At 40.5% G+C, this 23,492-nt stretch overlaps 1 protein-coding gene across 1 annotated transcript; it reads right to left on the bottom strand.

The window, feature by feature from the left end:
• Positions 1-1,905: 1,905 nt before the first annotated feature.
• Positions 1,906-2,570, bottom strand: LOC126298027 (hsp90 co-chaperone Cdc37-like). Its single transcript, XM_049989350.1, has 2 exons — positions 2,418-2,570; positions 1,906-2,130 (listed from the first exon to the last, which is right to left on the bottom strand). The coding sequence occupies exons 1-2, from the start codon at positions 2,568-2,570 to the stop codon at positions 1,906-1,908; spliced, it is 378 nt and encodes a 125-aa protein (XP_049845307.1).
• Positions 2,571-23,492: the final 20,922 nt, after the last annotated feature.

Genomic DNA, 23,492 nt, shown 5'->3' with positions numbered 1-23,492 from the left:
TGAAGGGTTCCAAGTGCTTTCTTGCAATTAGCTACAAAATAGCTTCAGATCCAAAAGAAATCTTATGTGAAAAACGGTATTTCACTTTAAGGAAGAGCAATAAATATAACACTGTGAGCTACTTCCAACTTACCTTTAGCGTTTCGTTTTCCATTCGGCCAATTACGTTACGTTTCTCTGTATAAGTGGCCTGCAAAATAATTGGCAATGTAAGATCAATAAAACACCACCAACAATGTAACTCAGTTCTTCAGGTAAGAATTTTCCTACACACAAAGAGCAACTGCAATATAAAATTTTAAGCTACTGATTAACAATTTTTTAACACGAAATTACTAGAACGAAGTAAAAAGTTGTTCTGAGGCAACTGGTTACTCAGCTATTTCGGAGTCGTAACAAAAGATAAAAAGTGTTTTCATAATGACCTGTAACCACTAAAATACGAAACTTCAAGTTTTCAACGCTTACGCAGGTATTTCCCTACAACAGTTTTCGGTACCGAACACAGGTTTGCTGGTTTCTGTAACCATGAAACAGAATTCAGTATCTCTAGCATACGAAAAAGTAGGAAGCTTTATTCTCTTACGAATCGTTAATACAAGTCTTGTTACACAATAGAAGTATACAAAAACCAAGAGTACTAATTGCTGTTCATGTAAAGTGTTAGTTACAAAAATGTGAAGAAATACTCTGTGTGTATTTATTTTGTTGTAAACTGGTTTCTATTTTACGGGGCAAAGAACCCTAAGCGTTGTCTATTTACAGTAATCAACGCTGCTTGAAAATAATGAAAAAGGTTGTAGACTACCTAAATGAAATGGCGCACAGTTGAACGGATTGCCTGTTAACATAGAGAGTAGAATCTGTCACCAGCTCTACGAGTATTCATCTCTTGTCTATTACTAGCAGAATGAAATATTATGCTCCATTCATTAGTCAGGGTAAACGATGAAATGTTATTTCTCTTACAGGAATCTTCATGTGAGTATCATTTAGTGTGTTTCAAGTCGCTATTATCATAGATCTGCCATAAGCAACCAGTTGGACAGCTGCTGTTCTTCCATAACATTAGTTTACTTGATATTTGTTGTTATTTTCTTAATATTTTTAAACGAAAATGCTTTGATTTATTTCTATAATTACGTCCTGAGTTATATGCAATACAGCACCTGGAAACTGTGGGAAATGTAAATAACGAATTCCAATTTCAAGTAATAGCAATTACTCAACTTGATCTGAGGATGGTGGATGTGAAATCATTGAATGTGGATACCGATCCCAAATATCTGTGTCACATTATACATCATTCCATGCCTCGGTTAGGCGGTGCTGCGCCACCGCAGACTTCTTAGGTGAAAGTGATGAGTGTTTACAGAAAACCAATGGGTGGAAAGCGAATGTAGATCGTTTACGTTACCACCATTTACTAGGAGTGTAACTTCACCCACTCGAACGGTTTTGAAAGGATAAAATATTAGAAGAGAGTTACGTCCACCGGTCAAGGTCAGGTACGATTAAAGATGATGTAAGTAAGTAAAGCAGTAATCATTCCAAAGACTCATTTGAACGCTCCAGTGTTTTATTAGACATTGTCCTGTTCGAGACTGCATGCCGTTGCCTTCATCTATCCTTTGAACTGACTTACCCAGCCAGCTATAGGAGGCCCTACAGTCATGGATTCGAAACCACGCCCTGACTCGGGGTTTTTCACACCAACAAACATTGTCATTCGTGAAAGAAGTGATAAGTGACAGAAAAACTTCTGAGACTGACCGGTGACAGAACCTCATACCTTTATATTTGTAGTCTGGCACTTCCCCACTTTTAATTTTATTTTGTTTCAGAATTTTTTTTTCAAGTTCTGATTTTAATATCTCGAACATTGTCTGCCTTTGAAAGTAAGACTTATGAAGCAAAAAGGATAGACTTTTTGTGCCGTTCCTCTATGTACTGGATACAAATACGCAGGTGAGACACATGATTCATTAGGTCATGTTTCTCCTCCATTTCCAAATGTGTGCACCAAATAACCAAATAATTTGCTGTATGTTCACTTTCATGTTCTGTTTGACGCGTCAGGAAACGTTTGCTGGCATTATACCGTCGTAGCATTTCAGAATTATTTATGAACTTTTATATTTCACAACATGTTCTATCTAACGTATTCCTTGTTCCTCTTGGGGTTTTGGAGCTATGTTTATTACGGTTCTGACGCATCCAGTTTTACCTATGCTATCAACGGTCCATGGAGCAGTATTTTCTTTCTTCTCGAATTTCTCTTCACCTTTCTTTCTTTCTTTAGATTCTTTCTCAAGCTATAGAAGAGCTAGTTGGAACTTATCAAAATGTATTGTCCCATTCCTTTCACTATATTTAATTTTTTAGTTTCTTTGTTTTATTATCATTTGTTATTCTACCTTTTCAGATTCTTCCTTGTATCGTCTTTGCTCTTCCATGTGTTCTATTCGTGCCTGATGTCTCCATCGGAATAATGATGACTTGTCGATAAAAGGATGTGCATCATCTTCAACGTCAAATATTTCAATGGCTTTCCATTTACTGTAGTTCATCACGTTCACTTCAGCTCATTGGTAACATATGAATATACCGGAAAATATCTGAGCTTCAGCATTTTATATTTCCATGGTATTCATTCTTCTAACCGACAACAATATTATCAGAATAAGTCGAATACGAGAAAGCTTGATTTCTAGTTCGTAACTTTCCCACTTTTAATTTTGTATTTGTGTTCTTTTAATTTAATTTTATAGTTTTTAAAAATCCTGATTTTAAAATATCAAAAACTGTGTGCCTTCCTAATAACATATTTCAATCAGAAACATCGTTTTTGCAAAAGTACTTTCCCAACAATATTGACGTATAGAATTTACCTAAGTAATGTAATATTACCCACATACATAAAAGTAAATAAAATATTTGAAGACCAATACTGATTCTGACACGAATGTGAGACTTGTTCAGTTATATTCAGAATTGGTTCTTGAAAATGTTTTACATCAAATCACGTTTTGTGCTTTGGGTTGGGGGAGGCTGTCTAGGACTTCCAGTTGATCAGTTCCTCCTGGGCAAAGTCTTACTTAACTTTCTTCTTCGTCGTCTTCAGCCAGAGCAACCATCAACTTTACAGCTGCTCTTGAATGAATCTCGTCTATGGATGAGTGAGGCTCATTATCAAATGCTTTTTTATCTTCACTTTCAGCAATCTGAATTTGCTAAACAAGATTACAATATTAAAATAACTTATGGGATTGCAACCGGGTGACGTCGCCGACAATCGCCGATATTTCGACAGGAGCGCACGCTGTTATTTTCAAAGCACAACATTCAATACGACGGGAAAAAACTAAGGTGTCCCAAGAAAAACACATGAGACCTTCGGATTGATGACTGTTTTACTTACATAGATCATCTCTAACCGAGCCTAACGTTGACTGACGAACGTATCCTCTTTTAATATTTTATCTTTTCAAAACCCTTCCTGTCTTTGAAGAAATGCTTCCAGCAAATGGCAGGAAAGCAAACAATGTACATTAGTTATGCTTGAACAGACATGTAAGATATTCTAGTTCTTGTATCAAGTGTTCCGCGTCCGAAGTAATGTAAGCGCTCCTATATGAAGTCTTCAGAATTGCCGTGCGTCGGTACAGTGGATGACAGCATTCAGCATTTAGGAAGTTTACATCCTCTTTCATGGCAGTGGTTACAAACAGTATAGACTGTTGAGAATGGAAAATCAGCTCCGTAAGAAATTAAACACAATTTCATCATATCTTTGTTGCTGACTCTTTACATGAGCAACAATTACTGTGTAACAGCGTTCACATTAACTATTCGTTAAGGAAAACATGTAACTGTTAATCACAGTTTCCTACTATTCCGTATGATACAGATACTGAATTCTTTGACATAATTATGGAAACTAGTAGAGCTGCCGTAGGTAGGAAAATTGTAAGGAAATTCTTTAACAAGTGTCGATTACTTAAAGTTTCTTAATTTAATGGTCCCATTTAATTTTTAGAATACTATTTATCTCTTGTTATGAACCTAAAATAGCTCAAAAACCAGCTGCTTAAACACAACTTCCTTGTCTTTAGCGTTTGTCACTCAAAATGACATCTAAGGCAATTTGTTACCTCCTTATACTAAGTTCGTTGTAAGAATTGATAATCAATTGCTACACATTTTATACTGCATTTCTTTACTGCCTGTAGGAATATTCTTACCTGAGTAACTGAGATACACTGCTGGTATTTGCAGTTGATCTTACACTACAGGTGGTTTTGAGAGCACAGATACAGGAAGATGTAACTCAGTTGGTCGAACATAAAAGAGAACACTAAAGCTATGTTGGAAGTAGCTCGCCTAATTATATTTTTCGCTCGTCTCTAAAATGGAATACCGTTTTCCACAGAAAATTTCTTTTGGATCTCATTCGATCGTTTAGTTAATTATAATGAAATACCCGAAAATTTTTACTTACTTTAGAAGTTAGTCTGAACATATTTCGTTAAATTAGATGTTACACTCAGTTTGTTAATTTGTTCAGCACGTTATAGTCATGTACCAGCTACATAATGGCTTCTCCAAAAAAAAAAAATATTTAAAAAATCTGCCTTTACAACAAGAGGCATTACCCTTTACGTTAATAGAAGACTCGAGCTGAAAATATATCATCTTAATTCCTCATGAAAATGGAAATTGTTCGGTGATGGGAAGGAAACAAATAGTATTACAGGCTTAATTCTATGGAAGCAGTTGCCTGTTCTGAGAAACACTACGAATCAGCAGACGTAAATCATCAATTTATCAAGGACCAACTGCTGCTCCACCTGAGAAATTACCGTTATCCATAGCAGGAGCTTCGTACTTCAATTTATTACAGTATTTACTATTTATAATGTGTACTAAACATAACATATAATAACAATGGAAGAAATGGAAACTATATAATGTCTGCGCCCACCGTTGACAAATCTAAGGGAAACTATGGATTGATAGAAGTCAATAATCGATTTTTCATAAAACTGTTACTGCTTCAGCTTAAACTAGAACAGAGAGCCAATATAACACGTAGTCTCTATGTATTGCAATGCGTTTCGACAGCTACATGACAGTAAAGAAACAAAACATTGTTTTTCGTGTCATCGAATTGTGATAAATAAAGGACCGAAATAATATGAACTGCAGTTCTATACGAAAAACTATTTACAAAGAAATTGCATGATCATACCAATACACAAATCTAGGGACTTCAGACGGTGGATACTTCACATAAGTTTCAGTGGAATAAAGGCTCCTTTTTATCTTCATGCGTACTGGATAAGAATTAACACTAACTCTACAATTAATATACCAGCCAGGGGAAACTGACTGGTTACTTACGTATTCCGCAGTCGATCTAAATCAAATAGATAGTTCCACGTGTATATCATGTTTCCGTTGATAAACGCATATCATTCCGCATGGCACTATTCTCATCCAACATTAATTAATGTAAAAAAGTGCAGAATAATTGTGTCACAAAACTTCGTTAATTAAAAAACCAAATGCTTAACCTGAGTATCTTCCGGATTATAGGGAAGCATTTCTTGAATAAGGAAAATAAAACCATAGATCCTGCCATTAAAACATCCTAGCTTCTTACGTAATTTTCGAAATTAACTTTGTGATTCGCTTCACTTGCACGAATTCTATGTTCATTACTATACAGATCAGGGGGACTATATGGTATTTTCTAATTCGATGAAACAAAATCTGAGCTTTAAGTTGAGCTTTTGCTTGTCAATATCAAATCCAAGATAGCTCTTTTATCAATTTTTTCACATTTCATTCCTCCAACTTCACATATAGTCTGTCTCTTACTCTTCAAAACCGTCATTATTGGCACTTAAAAACATGTTGCCTTTATCTTCTTCTGTGTTTGTAAGAAAACACGTTATTTTCAATGTTAAAAAAATTCTTCAATCGGAAAATTTTTATAAAACAATTTCCTCAATATCAGTTACACTTCAGTAAAATTCGGCATTTATTTTCACTAATATGTACTGCATCTTCATTCAGTGGTGACAGTGCTACTTATTTTTATTCTTCTTTTGGTTTTTATTCATATTATTTGGCTTCAAATCTCCGTTAATAGCACTGATTTTACTGTTCAATATCGCCACCCTGGATGTGTATTGTGTATATCCTACAGTATTAATTTATTTCGTTAACCGGTTTTCGAGTTAGAAGGCTATCATCAGTCTTGTGGGCTGATAACCGGTTAATGAACTATACCGATAGTGTAGGCCAAATATAATTCTGTGCGTTTCACTTATATTTATGAAATTGCTCTACCAAGAAGAGACGGAAGTAACAGTTTACAAAACATGTCGTCATCTTCTGTTAGTTTTTCAGTGTTTAAAGAAAATATTTCTTCATTAGGAAGCAATGAGTTGATAACATCCGTTCTGCATATTTTTCCGCTTCTTAATACACTGTATTATTGTAATGTTATCAGACTTATGTTTCCTTGATATCTGTGCTGCTTTTTCTTTTGCGTCTTCTTCGGAGTTTTTCATTCATTTTCTGATGGCCTTTTCTTCATTTGTGATCTGGATTAGAACTGGAAGCACTATCATTCATCATTTCCAGTTCATTGTATTGGTGATGAACTGAAATTTGATGCACTCTGTAAGCTTTATTCCTGGAAAGTATTTTCAGACTGATCTTTATTCGTTTCATTCGTTTCAGCGTTGTCAGGTAGCTCGCCTAGTCCGAAGTTCTTTTCATTCTAAATAACGGATTTTCCAGTGGATCATTGGCAGTGTTATCGCTGTTACCTGTTGCATTACAGGAGGGGGCCATTTCCTGCCACTCTAGTCTTATCCGCTATTGCAGAATATTTCATATAATGAACACTCGATTTAGGCAGTTTTCTCAAAAATGCTGTGGCTCACTGCGCACGTGACATGTGGGTGTTTACGTAGTCCTTGTAACCGCCTACAGGAATGTAATATCGACGTTGGAAACATTCGGACAGACCCAATCCCATTGTACCACACCTTTGTGTCAGTTAAACCACTTTCCGAATTCAGTACCTTTTATTTGCCCACATTTAAAAAGTACACTATGATGTTCTTGATGTTTAACTCTTGAGGAAGATTTAGCGTCCTGACAGTTCCATGTTCACTATTTGCGATACTTATATCAGTATTAATGACAGTCATCATGATCATGAATTCACTTTTGCCTTGGATTTTCGGTAACATTCTAGCACAACACAATTATACAAGTTATAAAAAACCCAGTATTTCTCACCACCCGTTCCAATAAACTCAGCATTATCACCAGAAATAAAGAAATTATCATGCAGCCCATTATGAATTTAAAACGCTCTTGATTTCAAATGCCTAGTTTCTTGTAGAAGGCGAACTTCTGTGTATTTATCGTGTTTCATTTGATTCAGCGTTCTCCGGTATCTCGTCTAGCGTGAATTTTTCATCCGATAGAAGGGATTGACCAGTGGATTCAGTGGGAATGTTCTCGGTGTTACCCGCTGCATTACAGAAGAGGGTCATTCCCTGGCCCTCTAATCTTATCCGCTATTGCACAATATTTTATAGAATTAACACTCGATTTAGGCAGTTTTCTCAAAAATACTCTGGCTCATCGCACACGTGACATGTGAATGTTTACATAATCCTTGGAACCGCCTACAAGAATGTAATACCGGAAGTAGCAAACAATCGCACAGAACTAATCCCGTTGTAGCACAGTCTTGTATCTATTAGACCACTTTTCGAATTCAATACCTTTTATCTGTCCACATTTAGAAGGTACCCGTATGAAGTTCTTGCTGACTAATAATGGAGGAAGATTTAGCGTCCTCACAGATCTAAGTTCACTATTTGCGTTACTTGTTTCAACAGTAATGACAGAGGCATGGAATTCACTTTTACCCTGGATTTTCGGTAACATTCGAAACAACAGAATTATACAATTTAGGAAAAACGCAGTATTTCTCACTACCCGTTTTAATAAACTCAGCATTATCACCAGAAATACCGAAATAATCATACAACCTATCATAAACTTCCAACACTGTACATTGCACATGCTTTGTTTGTTGTCAAATGTGAATCTCAATGTATTTATTCTGATCGAATACATAAGATGATTCACGGGTTGTAAAGGGAACCTCTGTTCCACCAACGACACGAAAAAGGGGATGAACAATTAGGATTAACTATTCTCAAGTTCGGTGGCTTCACAAGGAACATGATATGTATATCTACATCTGCATACGTACCACGGAAGCTACAGTACGTTGTATGGTAGAGGGTGCCACGTACCACAACTTGTCGTTTCGTTCCCTGTTCCACTCGCAGATTGAGCGAGGGAAAACGAATGTCTGTGTGCCTCCGTATTAACCCTAATTTCTCGTATCTTATCTTCTTGGTCCTGGGCTAAATATATGTTGGCAGCAGTAGGATCGTTCTGCAGTCAGCTTCAAATACCGGTTATCTAAAATTTCTCAGCAGTGTTCTTCGGAATTAATGTCTTCTTCCCTCCAGGGATAACCACTTGAGCTCGCAAAGCATACTCGCAACTCTTGCATGCTGATCGAACCTAGCAGTAACGAATTTAGCAAGTCGCCTCTGAATTGGTTCGATGCGTGCTTTCATTCCGACCCGACGCAGGTCCCAGACACTCGAGCAGTACTGAAGAAAACGTAGCACTCGTGTCCTGTATTCGGTCTCCTTTACAGATGAACCACACTTCCCTAAATTTCTCCCAATTAACCGATGTCCACCATTCGCCTTCCTTACTACAATCCTCACATGCTCGTTCCATTTCATATCGGTTTGCAACGTTACGCCCAGATACTTAAAACGACGCGACTGTGTCAAGCAGGACACTACTAATGCTGTACCCGAAGATTACGGGTTTGTTTTTCCTACTCATCCGCTTTAACTTACATTCCCCTACATTGTGAGCCAGCTGACATATATGAGACCAACTAGAAATTTTGACTGGGTCATCTTGTATTATCTGTGACACCTGACTGTGCACCACAGCATTATCAGCGCACGACCGCAGAGTGTTACCCACCCTGTCTGCCAGATCATTTTTGTGTGCAGAAGATAGCACCGCTCAGTATCAAACTTCCCTGGGGCACTCCTGATGTTACCTCTAACACGTACAACACCACTTGCTTACATGACATGTCTGCTACACCACGAAGCGCCGCACACCAGACGGAGCCTCGCAGGCTGAGCACTCGCCCGTGATTACTTTATAACATCATTTCGTCGTAATCACGCAGTTGTCTTCAGTACTTTAGGAGGTTTACATGGTGGATTGCTTTTATTGCCACGCGTTCTATGTTCAGTATTCTAATGAGTCCGTCATAAATACGTATGGGCTGTAAGGTATGTCCACTATAATCAACCCCAGCAAACGATTTCTCCATTAGCGCGCAGTAACATCATTATCTACGACTTTCCTAATTCTAGCTCATACCCTGCTTCCGTTATAAGACTGTATTGCAGAAATTATGATCATGAGTATTAGTTCTAACACAATTTATTACGTTCTCCTTATTCATTCTTTTGTTTCACAATTGATCGAATACTTCATTGTTTATGACATCATTTACACGCATTTTGGTTCACAGTGATGCATCCTCCCCCACCATTAGGTCCAAGCAGATTTCCTCAAACCATTTTGACACAGTTGGGGAGGTATTGGTGTTGCATTGTTTATATAAGAGTACAAGTCACTTGGGGTGTGCAGAAGGTGTAAAAAACGTGTACATTTGATCGGACACTACCTTCATTTATTATTCGATGGTGAGAGCAGATGTGAGATAATCAACAGTCCTGTTTCGTCCGATGTAAATATCCCCAACACCATAATACTCTCACCTCCTATCCGGCGGCCTGTTAGTAGGTGAAATATTCGAAGTCACCAATAGCTTTTGCAGGCTACGTAATCGTATACTTCTTCTTTGCCTTTTTCTTATTATTCTTCAATTCGACATGAAAAGTAAATGTTTGGGAACTGTTGTTTAGACTAAAGATAAAGAAACGAGCCATATTCAGACCTACCTACCCTAAAATTCTAGATTATTCTGTGAAAAACTGTTGTTCTGCGTTTACTATTCATTGATTAATCACTAATACAGCTCTGGTGTATATAAACAAGATAAATTACATAAAGCTGGAAATTAGCGTCTCCACGTATTTAACTATGCAGCGAAAATTACAGTAAATCGAAGCGAAATTAAACCTTGGGCTATATGGTATAAATAAAAGCGCCAAGCAATAATTTACTGCAGTTCTATCCGACCATGATGAATCAATGGTCCAATCTTTTCCCTGGTGAAATCTACTGATCTGAATCTGCATTTTATGGACAACAGCTGAAAAGAAGTAGCTGACAACACTGTCAACCATGTCAGTCAAAAGCTTCCTTCCGCTGTTAACCACTTTTTGTTATTACAAAAAGTAAAATGGTTCGATGTCTTGTGAGTTAAATAGCCTGTATTATGACCAAATTACAATAAATTACAATAAATTACAATAAATTACAATATTCTTTTACCAGTTGTTGATCGATTGTTAAAAAATACTACAAACGCAACTCCTGCGTTTTACATTCGCACATTCATACGTATGGTCGCATTAACAATTCCTTCACGGGAACTGACATAAATTTTACAACTAAAGCTCAAATAGCAACTGTGTTAAATAGCGAAAATTAATAGAGCGAGATGTTTACAAACGTTACGAAAAGGAAAGTGTCATGTCCCCTCTGGATCTGTAACGGTATCTCCGGCTCAGCATTACATTCCACAACCTGTAATTGCCTGTCCACAACATTTATTTCTTTAGTACTCCACAGTATAAAGTCCATGCGCATATACATTTCCCGTCCATTTATGCCGTGATACGGCAGCCTCAGGTATAAGAGAAGCTACACTCCTGGAAATGGAAAAAAGAACACATTGACACCGGTGTGTCAGACCCACCATACTTGCTCCGGACACTGCGAGAGGGCTGTACAAGCAATGATCATACGCACGGCACAGCGGACACACCAGGAACCGCGGTGTTGGCCGTCGAATGGCGCTAGCTGCGCAGCATTTGTGCACTGCCGCCGTCAGTGTCAGCAAGTTTGCCGTGGCATACGGAGCTCCATCGCAGTCTTTAACACTGGTAGCATGCCGCGACAGCGTGGAAGTGAACCGTATGTGCAGTTGACGGACTTTGAGAGAGGGCGTATAGTGGGCATGCGGGAGGCCGGGTGGACGTACCGCCGAATTGCTCAACACGTGGGGCGTGAGGTCTCCACAGTACATCGATGTTGTCGCCAGTGGTCGGCGGAAGGTGCACGTGCCCGTCGACCTGGGACCGGACCGCAGCGACGCACGGATGCACGCCAAGATCGTAGGATCCTACGCAGTGCCGTAGGGGACCGCACCGCCACTTCCCAGCAAATTAGGGACACTGTTGCTCCTGGGGTATCGGCGAGGACCATTCGCAACCGTCTCCATGAAGCTGGGCTACGGTCCCGCACACCGTTAGGCCGTCTTCCGCTCACGCCCCAACATCGTGCAGCCCGCCTCCAGTGGTGTCGCGACAGGCTTGAATGGAGGGACGAATGGAGACGTGTCGTCTTCAGCGATGAGAGTCGCTTCTGCCTTGGTGCCAATGATGGTCGTATGCGTGTTTGGTGCCGTCCAGGCGAGCGCCACAATCAGGACTGCATACGACCGAGGCACACAGGGCCAACACCCGGCATCATGGTGTGGGGAGCGATCTCCTACAGTGGCCGTACACCTCTGCTGATCGTCGAGGGGACACTGAATAGTGCACGGTACATCCAAACCGTCATGGAACCCATCGTTCTACCATTCCTAGACCGGCAAGGGAACTTGCTGTTCCAACAGGACAATGCACATCCGCATGTATCCCGTGCCACCCAACGTGCTCTAGAATGTGTAAGTCAACTACCCTGGCCAGCAAGATCTCCGGATCTGCCCCCCATTGAGCATGTTTGGGACTGGATGAAGCGTCGTTTCACGCGGTCTGCACGTCCAGCACGAACGCTGGTCCAACTGAGGCGCCAGGTGGAAATGGCATGGCAAGCCGTTCCACAGGACTACATCCAGCATCTCTACGATCGTCTCCATGGGAGAATAGCAGCCTGCATTGCTGCGAAAGGTGAATATACACTGTACTAGTGCCGACATTGTGCATGCTCTGTTGCCTGTGTCTATGTGCCTGTGGTTCTGTCAGTGTGATCATGTGATGTATCTGACCCCAGGAATGTGTCAATAAAGTTTCCCCTTCCTGGAACAATGAATTCACGGTGTTCTTATTTCAATTTCCAGGAGTGTATTTATAATTCGCACACTATGACTTAGGAAATTCCTTGCCTGCGAAATTGTCTATGATTGTTACTCATGCCAGTGGTGGTCACATTACAGATGAAACCAAGTATTGCAAGAGCACAAAAAAGTGCAGTTCGGCTGAGAGCGCTGAAGGGCTATCAGAATTAGCGCATTTCAACTAATCTTGGCTTGTCTTAAGACTCAATGCACGTTTCCTATAAAAGAAATATAATTATTCTGAAAAAGCACTTATTATGTCATCGGAAATGCTGGAAATGTATGTCTGCTATTCAAACTGCATACATTGTACCTTTGTTAGAAGAAATAGCAGACACTATTTTTATTCTTGTCATTAAGTAACTGATGTCAGTTATAGGCCTCTGCTCTTCTTAGTCTATATAAATGATGCAGGAGACAATCTGAGTCGCTTTCTTAGATTTTTGTCCTTCATCGTCTTCCACAGTCATCAGGAAATCAAAACGAATTGTAATATGATTTAGAGACGATAATCATGGGGTGCGAAGAGGACCAATTGACTCTAAAGAATAAAAAGTGTTAGGTTATCCACATGAGTACTAAAAGGAATCCGTTATCTTTCTGTTACGTGATTATTTCACAATAATTTAAATGTCATAAATTCAGCTAAATACCTAGCAAATGCAATTATGAACAAATTAAAGTCTTTTGACTCGGTTTTGATACTTCTATGAGTGCTTTCATCAGAAAATTAGACATTCAAATGGGCCTAAACATAAGTGCAAAGATTATGGTTTTTTTTAAATAAAAATGTAAGTACTGTCTAACAGTACAAGAAAGAAACAGTACTTACACGTCACGTGTAAAATAAATGTCATGTGGTAAGGCTTTAGTTACAAAATTTTTAAAAAATAATCTGTGGAAGCCAAGCCACTATGAGCTGCTCACATATTTCAAGCCACAGATAGCAACAGACTTAGGAACAACTTAAATTGGAACCACTACATAGGAAATACAAATGAGGAAGGCTATTCGAGGACTGCATTTTCCTGGCAAAACACTTCTAAGATATAACAAATATACTTAAGCAACTGCCTACATTATGCTTTCACGTTATTTTCTGGAGTATTGCTACTCTGTATGGAATCCTTACCACATATGATTGACGGAGGACATAGAAAAAGTTGTAATAAGAGCAGCTAGTTTTGCATCATCGCGTAAAAGTTGAGACATTGTCAGAGAAATGGCACGTGAATTGGGGTAGCACACATCGAAGCAGAGGAGTTTCTCATTGCGGCGACATTTTTCCGCGAAATTCCAATCACGAATTTTGTCCTCCTAAAGCGGTCCGCCCCGATAGCTGAGTGGTCAGCGTGACGGATTGCCGTCATACGTGCTCGGGTTCGATTCCCGGCTGGGTCGGGGATTTTCTCCGCTCAGGGAATAGGTGTTGTGCTGTCTTTATTATCATTTCATCCCCATCCGGCACGCATGTCGCCCAATGTGGCGTCGAATGTAATAAGACGTGGACCAAGGCAGCCGGACCTGCCACGCAAGCGGCTCCCCGTCCAATGACGCCAAACGCTCAATTCCATTTTCCTCCGAATGCGAAAATATTTCGTTGAAACTCATCTATATAGGGAAGAAACAATCATCGCGATAAGATAAGAGAAATTAGATGCTAGCACAGGAAGATTCGTTTTTCCCACAAGCCATTCGAGAGTGAAATTGTAGGGCAATGACATGAAAGCTATTCGATGAACCCTCTTCGAAACAGTGTTAATTTCAGAGTTTCCATGTAGATATAGAGCTGTGTAAAATCAGTAATTTGAATGTTTGCTTACCCTCATACTGCTCTGCGTTTCCTAATAGGAGTTCAAACACAACGCACAAGGAAATGGTGCAGTCCGACATATGGAAACCTACCCTGAAAATTTTCACGCAGGATATACAGGAAGAAATGCATTATCACAATTGCAGCTGCTAAGGCGCACTGAAAGTTTTTTTTTAGATGTTAAATTAAGTCATCTTTGCAGTTCGACAAACTGCTTTTAACAGAGGTTTGTTTACGGCTTCCTTCCTAGCGTGGATATTGGCGAAGAAGAAGTTTACGCAGCCATCACGAGAGGACGTAGCGCAGCGTAGTGGGAGGTCGGGCCTCTACACAAGTGTGTTTGAAACACTTAAATCCAACCGAAAAATGTCTGAGATCATTAAATTCTTGAGTAACTTGTAGTTCATATCGACAGCAAAACTGCTGCGAATGTACTTTTTATACAAGTGACTAGCAGAGGGAAGGAAACAAGGTTGTGTATGACCTTACATTACAGACGACTTCCCTCAATCGGAAATTAATTCGTTGACGTTAAATATTTTAAAAGAGTTCCTGTAATATCGTTCTTACGACAATTTTTGTCCCCTTGCAGTACGTAGCATATCATGTCGAATGACCGTCCCCTACGTATTTAGATAGAACGCATTTATTTACTTATTTATTTATAAATAGGCTAAATAAATAGAATGTAAACCAGTCTATGTATAAAATTTTCCTTCAGGGTTTTGAGTGTATTCCATTCACAAGATACCGATCTCAGATCCACGCCGACATAGGCAGCCCCTGCGTGCTCGCTTATAATGTATTTCTCTCTTACAGATGTTACCTGTTTTACATGTTATATTGAAGCAGTTGAGTACAGGTGGCCGCTACACTTGACGAATAGCATTCTTTCATAGTATGACTAGACCTTGTTAGCGTTTTACTGCGTGTTGGACATGATCATAATATGGATACACTAACAAGTGGAAGGTCTCAGACACGGCCAACCGATTCGGCATCTATTTGGCAGGTCGCTTGTGAACAACTTGAAAATAAAGTCTCTAAGATATCTAGGCTCAACACCCCCACTACCGCCCCGTTTTTGAGAAAGCCACGTTCAAAGTTCATGAGGCGCTATCGACTCAGAACTGCCGGGATTGATAAGTAGTTCAAATCTGAGCGTTTTTCATCATCATATACAGAATCTACAAACCAGTATTTTCTTAGAAATTGAGAAAAGAAACGTTTTTGCCTTCTGGTTATGTAGCCATAAAATAAACGTTGTGAACGCCACCAAAGTATCTGGCTGGTGAGCAGAGAAATTATGTTCGACTCCCAAGAGCATACAATTTTCAATTTCTTTTATTTCGAGGTTGGTAGGAAGGTTGACAAATAAATTTCTCAAATGACTTGGATTAGTAAAGAATTAAAAATTACAGTTTAGAAGCCTGGAAATAAAGTTTTTAACTTGACGATAAAAATAAAAAAATCACATAGCTGGCACACATGTGTGCAGTTTGGCGGTATTACTCGTGCTGTGCAAATTAGTTGACAGTCATCACCTATAAACATGCTATCAAACATTACGGTATTGGTTTGTCCATCCCAAGATTCCACAGGCAAACAGAACTTGTTATTAGCAACATATGGTTTCAAAATGTTCTCTAGATATGTTTTGGAAGTTTAGTTTGTCAGTTTACTAAATTTGGAGCAAGTGATGTAAACATGTTAATCATTCGTTCTGTATAAGCACAGGAGAGCTTCAGGAAACAAGTTTTCATATGTTGTGATGCAATATTGCGTGTTTTATGTATACTACCAACCCAGAGAAGCTGAAACCTGGTACGTAGAGAAAGGCAGGTTTCAATGTGGAAGGGGCTGTAATCAATTACCGTTGGTTGCTCAGTTTTCTTTTGAAACCACATACACTTTATCTGGAAACAATTGCATATAAAGTTGACAATAAGGAACAATTATCAAATGTTCCTATTAAGACACACTGTCTAATTTAAGAAATTCTTAAGCAACTGGCACTCGTGGCTGAAAGCCTTATTGACAGGAAATTCAAATTCTTTGTCAACTGAAGGCCCCAACAGTAATAACTCAAGAGATAGTTTCATAGCTGAAGGCCTGGATAGCAAATTCTTAAGAACCAGTTAAATTTCTCCAAGAGGAACTAAAATACACTCCTGGAAATTGAAATAAGAACACCGTGAATTCATTGTCCCAGGAAGGGGAAACTTTGACACATTCCTGGGGTCAGATACATCACATGATCTCACTGACCGAACCACAGGCACATAGACACAGGCAACAGAGCATGCACAATGTCGGCACTAGTACAGTGTATATTCACCTTTCGCAGCAATGCAGGCTGCTATTCTCCCATGGAGACGATCGTAGAGATGCTGGATGTAGTCCTGTGGAACGGCTTGCCATGCCATTTCCACCTGGCGCCTCAGTTGGACCAGCGTTCGTGCTGGACGTGCAGACCGCGTGAGACGACGCTTCATCAAGTCCCAAACATGCTCAATGGGGGACAGATCCGGAGATCTTGCTGGCCAGGGTAGTTGACTTACACCTTCTAGAGCACGTTGGGTGGCACGGGATATATGCGGACGTGCACTGTCCTGTTGGAACAGCAAGTTCCCTTGCCGGTCTAGGAATGTTAGAACGATGGGTTCCATGACGGTTTGGATGTACCGTGCACTATTCAGTGTCCCCTCGACGATCAGCAGAGGTGTACGGCCACTGTAGGAGATCGCTCCCCACACCATGATGCCGGGTGTTGGCCCTGTGTGCCTCGGTCGTATGCAGTCCTGATTGTGGCGCTCGCCTGGACGGCGCCAAACACGCATTCGACCATAATTGGCGCCAAGGCAGAAGCGACTCTCATCGCTGAAGACGACACGTCTCCATTCGTCCCTCCATTCACGCCTGTCGCGACACCACTGGAGGCGGGCTGCACGATGTTGGGGCATGAGCGGAAGACGGCCTAACGGTGTGCGGGACCGTAGCCCAGCTTCATGGAGACGGTTGCGAATGGTCCTCGCCGATACCCCAGGAGCAACAGTGTCCCTAATTTGCTGGGAAGTGGCGGTGCGGTCCCCTACGGCACTGCGTAGGATCCTACGGTCCTGGCGTGCATCCGTGCGTCGCTGCGGTCCGGTCCCAGGTCGACGGGCACGTGCACCTTCCGCCGACCACTGGCGACAACATCGATGTACTGTGGAGACCTCACGCCCCACGTGTTGAGCAATTCGGCAGTACGTCCACCCGGCCTCCCGCATGCCCACTAAGTCCGTCAACTGCACATACGGTTCACGTCCACGCTGTCGCGGCATGCTACCAGTGTTAAAGACTGCGATGGAGCTCCGTATGCCACGGCAAACTGGCTGACACTGACGGCGGCGGTGCACAAATGCTGCGCAGCTAGCGCCATTCGACGGCCAACACCGCGGTTCCTGGTGTGTCCGCTGTGCCGTGCGTGTGATCATTGCTTGTACAGCCCTCTCGCAGTGTCCGGAGCAAGTATGGTGGGTCTGACACACCGGTGTCAATGTGTTCTTTTTTCCATTTCCAGGAGTGTATTTTTAAAATGGCAATCATCAAAATTACATTATTAAGAGACAATATCTAATTCAAAATTCTTAAGACCAATTGCATTCATGGCTGAAGGCCTTACTGACAAGAAATTCAAATTATTTGTCAGCTGAAGTCCCCAACAGTGATAAGTCAAAAAACAATTTGACGGATGAAGGACTGGATAACAAAATTTTGAGAAGCAATTAAAATTCTTCGAGAGATAGTTAAAGAACAATCATCAACATTTCAATGTCAGGATATTTTGTCTAATTAAAATTTCTTAAGAAAAGTTACACTCACTGCACAAGGCCTTATTAACAAGAAATCCAAACTTTTCGTCGTGTGAAGGCCAAAACAGTAATAATAATTGAAAATTTAAAAAAATCATCACAATCTGACCAAATCAAGAGAGAAGTGGGCCTCAGACTGGATGGCATGTTAAGCTAGTGACAGTTTAAACGAAGGCCACCACTCTTGCAAAATCTACCTAACGTCTGATAACCAATGCAACAAGGCAAAAACCCAGACAAGGCTCAACTGGGGGCAGCACTGCGTCTTCAGATTCCGGTGTTTTGAACATCCAGAAGCAGAAGGAACCACAACGACCAAAAGAAACTAAATATCTGAACCTCAATGAAGGAGGCTGTCGAATTACATGCCCTACCGGACAGCAGCGGCAAGGCGAGGAAAGGTACATTGCCGCGAAAATACGCTAACCTCTAGGGCAGATAACTGGGGCGTTAGAGGCCACTAGGCAGAAAAATGACGCCGGTTGAACTTCACCAATAATAACACAAGGGCCGGCCGTGGTGGACGAGCGGTTCAAGGCGCTTCAGTCCGGAACGACGAGGCTGTTACGGTCGCAGGTTCGAATCCTGCCTCAGGCATGAATGTGTGTGATGTCCTTAGGTTAGTTAGGTTTAAGTAGTTCTAAGTCTACGGGACTATTGACCTCAGGTGTTAGGTCCCATAGTGCTTAGAGCAATTAGAACCATTTGAATAACAAGGAATTCAATGATTAATAATAAGATGTGGAGGATGGTTAATTAATTTCACCGGCTGCAAACACTCACTCGTAGCTCTTCTTCTCAGCGACCCTGCGAGCAGCAACGCTTGAACAAATGATGTGATCTCAAAATAGTGGAGGTTTCAAAACTGGGTTAATGTCCACTCGACTGGAACGTCCAGGGTCCAGTGGACAGTGAGGTTGTGGGCCTCGCAGCTACAGTCTGTCGCTCCGGCAGTGTCTGTGTGCCGCCAGCGGACCCAGTATGTCCTCGCGCTGCCGTACCTCACTGGTGCTCGGTATCAACCGAACTCCCCCAACACACTCCAACCCAGAAAACACTTTATATCTCTCCAAAGATAGTACCACAGTGCCAGATATCGATAACCGCCGCTGCTGCCACACGTGGACAGACAACTTTAGCAAACACAGTGGCGCCAGTAAACACAAGAAGGAAACGAGACGCCACTATCCCTATTACATGATGCCAACCTAGCAACGGCACTAATGCGAGCTGCAACACGGCTCACAAGGGTTCGTTTTGTCCCCTTATGCGATAAAATAGGGTGAATGATCGTCTTTGCATCACTGTTACTTATAACTGTTCATAACATTAGGCTTAAAAATTTAATTCTTTAATAATCCTAGTCATTCGATAAATTTGTCTACCTTGTTATCATTTGTTATTGATTTATTTACCTTGCTTACAGTCCTGTTCCTACCAATTTCGAAATGGAGAAAATACACACGTAAAGAAATAAATTTGGGATCCCAACACAGGTTCTCTGCTCGCCAGCCCAATGCATTGGTCACTACTCCAGCGGTGCTTTTGTTGCACAGCGTTGGCTTTGTGGATACATAACCAGCAGCCCAAAACGTTCTTTCCTCGATTTTTAGGAAACCATGCTTTTGCGGACCCCTAGTATGATGATGAAAAATGCCCAGTTTTTAATTATCTGTTGATCTCGACAATCTTGAGTCGATTGAGCGCCATGAAGGCTAAATTTCTTAGACAGGCCTTCCCCTTGTAAGACTGCAATTGTTAACCATCCTCAATAATGCCATAACTGTTGTTTCATATGGACCATGAGGTAAAACGAAAAACAAATAAGTTATGAATTGTGGGAATATGGTCGATTTCATGACTTATAGTCTGCATTCAGTCGTTTGGTTCGTCACTTCCTTATATGGCCGCACAACTACCGTCGTCGCGATGGCAAAGATACCGCTTCGCCGTTTCCGCCCTGGCACAGGAGCTGATCTCAAAAGTTTGTGTATATATTGCCCCGGCTAGTTAAGAACCATTCCCTGCCGTGTGGTTCGGGCATAAAACATCTCTGAATCACGTTGGAAATCTCGTCGTGTGAACTAGAAGTTGAAAATCGATCGCGTTTTCTCCAGAGATTTTTCATAGACTTTCAACCACGAAGGATCCAAAAACAGTTTGTTTTTATCACTCTGGAGTAAGATATCAATTGAGTTCCAGTATATTTTTAATAATTTCTTTCCCTCAGTAATTTGATTTACTTACTTTAGCAGTCTGTATGCATACGCTGAATCCTATTAAATCTGTTTGTAAAACGGTTCATCAGCTTCCTTCAATAACCCTTGAACGTTCACAGATATTACTGTCTATGTACTAGCTGATTATGGAATTTAGTGAACACTCTGAATGTCTCGTATATTTCTGTTTTATTGACACAATTAAGTTCTTAAATTAATGAGAGATGGTACCAGGGGAACAATGAAAGTTGAGTTGAGCCTTTTCACTTCTCGTTTATTAGCAGAATCACCTTGACAACGAGTGGCAAAGATACTAGTGCGATAAGGACCAAACTATTTTCCTTCCCAATTCTCCTTCATAATTCGCATACAGTGAATAAAGTTCTAATTCAACATAAAAGCTCCCTTGTTGTCAATAAATATCTTCACAATCGGCGTAGCGTTTCGTTTAACACGTACAATTACCATTCACTTGAATATCAATGTTCGTACACACAATCACCTCTAATTGACTCCGTCTCTGAATTTATCCCAAAATAATCTATTCTCCACCACTCCAATGTCTAACCCAGTTCTAAGAATGAAATTTAATTAGGATTCTAATCCCAAAATTCCGACTACCACCGAAGAACAGCGAACACACTCGCAACAACTGAAAACAAAAACTCAAGAGAGCTAACAATGTTGCGCATTGGTTTATATATGACATTCAAAACAAAACGCAGCTCTGTTAGGTCTTCCTTGGATTCCCTCTGTACTACTTCGCCTTATGCTATTTAGAATACATACTCTTTGTAAAATTTTAACTAACTACTACTTCGAAATATTACTACCATTTTTTGGCTCTTAGGTAATTTCGAATTACAGAACTTAATCTAATACTCGTTTCTGTATAACCACTCTCTAAAGGGCGGTTACACTTACTGAAAATAATCCAATCAATTAAGCTAAACTAGGTTAAATGACAAATTAATTTAAGTTAAAAAAAGAGTAGTGACTATTTAAATAGAACTCTTTTTCTACCAAACGGTGTCGGTGAAGCAAAATTTAAATGTGTTTTTGCATGCACAACAAAACTGCAGCAATTTCCTGAAGCTCATTGATATTAATTTAGAAATTATTAATGTATAATTACTTTCTTTGGTATAGCATTGCGGTGTTGCGATGATGTACTGAATGCCACGGTAAAAGCAAAAAATAAAAGTGAAACATTACGCTACAGCTCCGGCAGACTGTTAAGACATTTCGTCACACATGAAGATGAAATATCGAATTTAAGCTTGAACACGTACTTTCTCTACTGAAGGACGAAGTTGGGACTGTGTGTTTCCTCCTTTTCGCTCCGCTTTTCATCTGTTTTCTCCTTCTTTACCAAACATCCCCTTATACTGGTGCCGGCCGCGGTGGTCACGCGGTTCTAGGCGCGCAGTCCGGAACCGTGCGACTGCTACGGCCACAGGTTCGAATCCTGCCTCGGGCATGGATGTGTGTGATGTCCTTAGGTTAGTTAGGTTTAAGTAGTTCTAAGTTCTAGGGGACTATTGACCACAGCAGTTGAGTCCCATAGTGCTCAGAGCCATTTTAACCTTATACTGGTTCAAATGGCTCTGAGCACTATGGGACTTAACTTCTGAGGTCATCACTCATCTAGAACTTAGAACTATTTAAACATAACTTACCTAAGAAGATCACACACATCCATGCCCGCGGCAGGATTCGAACCTGCGACCGTAGCGGTCGCGCGGCTCCTGACTGTAGCGCCTAGAGCCGCTCGGCCACTCCGGCCGGCATCCCCTTGTACTTTCCATCTTCTCTCGGACATAGCCTTCTGTGGTACTAACTTCATCCAGCATGAAATTAATGATCTTCTTTGAGTTATATTTTTAATTGTAGTCATTATTCTCAGCTTCCAGACGAGACGACTTCTATTCCCAGGCAACGAAAACAGTTTTGAAGCAGACACTGTCACAAGTGTTGGCTGTATAACATTCTTAAGTCGCCATCTACCTGCTTTCATAAACAGTTTAGAAAAACATATTTTCTAGAATGGGATTCAATATGATCTGTTCTTTTGTTGTGTGCTCTTGAGATCACTCACAGCTAACGTAAATTCTCTTATCTAGCATGCCTTGCAGAAGTTCCTCAGACAGAGTATAAATCTATATTTAAGTTGCTTGCGATCTACAGTTACTTTCTTTTGTGTTTGGTATGATACCTTTCCCTGTAAGACACCACTATTGACGGTTACGTCTCCCTCGGCATTTATTTTGTGTTATCATTGTATTGCTTCAGAATTTCTCAACTTATTTTACTGCATAGAAATTGATGACTGAAGCAAAGCTGCACTAAAGGTTAGTTTTCGTATTCTCAGATTCCAGTAAATACACTGTCACGTTAGTATCAGATTGCAGGTCCACAACACGTTATGAAAGCGTCTAAAACGACAGTCAATGTTTTCACTTTGTCCACAAGTGGATACGTTGTTCATGATTAGTGTCGAAATACGTCAAAAGATCGTTGAAACTCTTGAAGTTCGTTATGGCCACCAGGGGAGCAAAAGGAGTGGTGCACATCGTCTATATGCCATGTCCAGCAGCTCCTTTTGTCCTTCTGGGAGCTATGGTTTTAGTCGAAACACATGGTTCCTTTGTCGTGATGCATAGAAAGAACCCTTATTAATTTTTCCTAAATGAAAGGTTCCTGGCGAAAACATTCTGTGAGTTGATAACTCAAACGTATAATCAAATACGGTACGCGATTTTCGATTCACCTGTCTCCTTTCGAATTTTATGTAACTTCAGCATTCGGCCACTCATCTAAGTTGTGAGGCCATCTTAATCGCACATGTGAAAGATAAATGGAACTATTAATATTCTCTGGGTTATTAGCAAGGGTAAGGGCTCAGTGTATTCTATGTATAGTTACTTAAACACCTACAGCCTATGTTCACTAATGAAAGATTTTCAAGCATGATATATCATTTGAGTCTAAAGTAACGCACTACGTCTCATTTGGACACACCGCTGTATATTTAATTGAATCTTAAACAAGTCATTCACTAGTTGGTAATTCACTCTGTTCTTGTCCTCAGTGTTTGTGACAACGTATGTTTCTCATACAATTTGATATGGCATATTTGGGTGTCAGCGTAGAAACTTCAAAATTCTTAGGGATCCATATTGATGAAAATTTAAAATGGAAAAAAC

This window comes from Schistocerca gregaria, chromosome X (genome assembly GCF_023897955.1).
Source record: "Schistocerca gregaria isolate iqSchGreg1 chromosome X, iqSchGreg1.2, whole genome shotgun sequence".
NCBI classification, from domain to species: domain Eukaryota; kingdom Metazoa; phylum Arthropoda; class Insecta; order Orthoptera; family Acrididae; genus Schistocerca; species Schistocerca gregaria.
Note: the sequence above shows the minus strand (reverse complement) of the source record. Positions and strands in the feature narration are given on the sequence as shown.

What these genes read in the sequence shown, in the direction of transcription:
- LOC126298027 (XM_049989350.1), bottom strand. Translation starts at nt 2,570, where the DNA reads ATGAACTACAGTAAATGGAAAGCCATTGAAATATTTGACGTTGAAGAT. An exon ending in ACAAGGAAGAATCTGAAAAG is followed by an intron (nt 2,131 to 2,417) that starts GTAGAATAACAA and finishes GAAATATAAAAG; the next exon opens with TTCATAAATAATTCTGAAAT.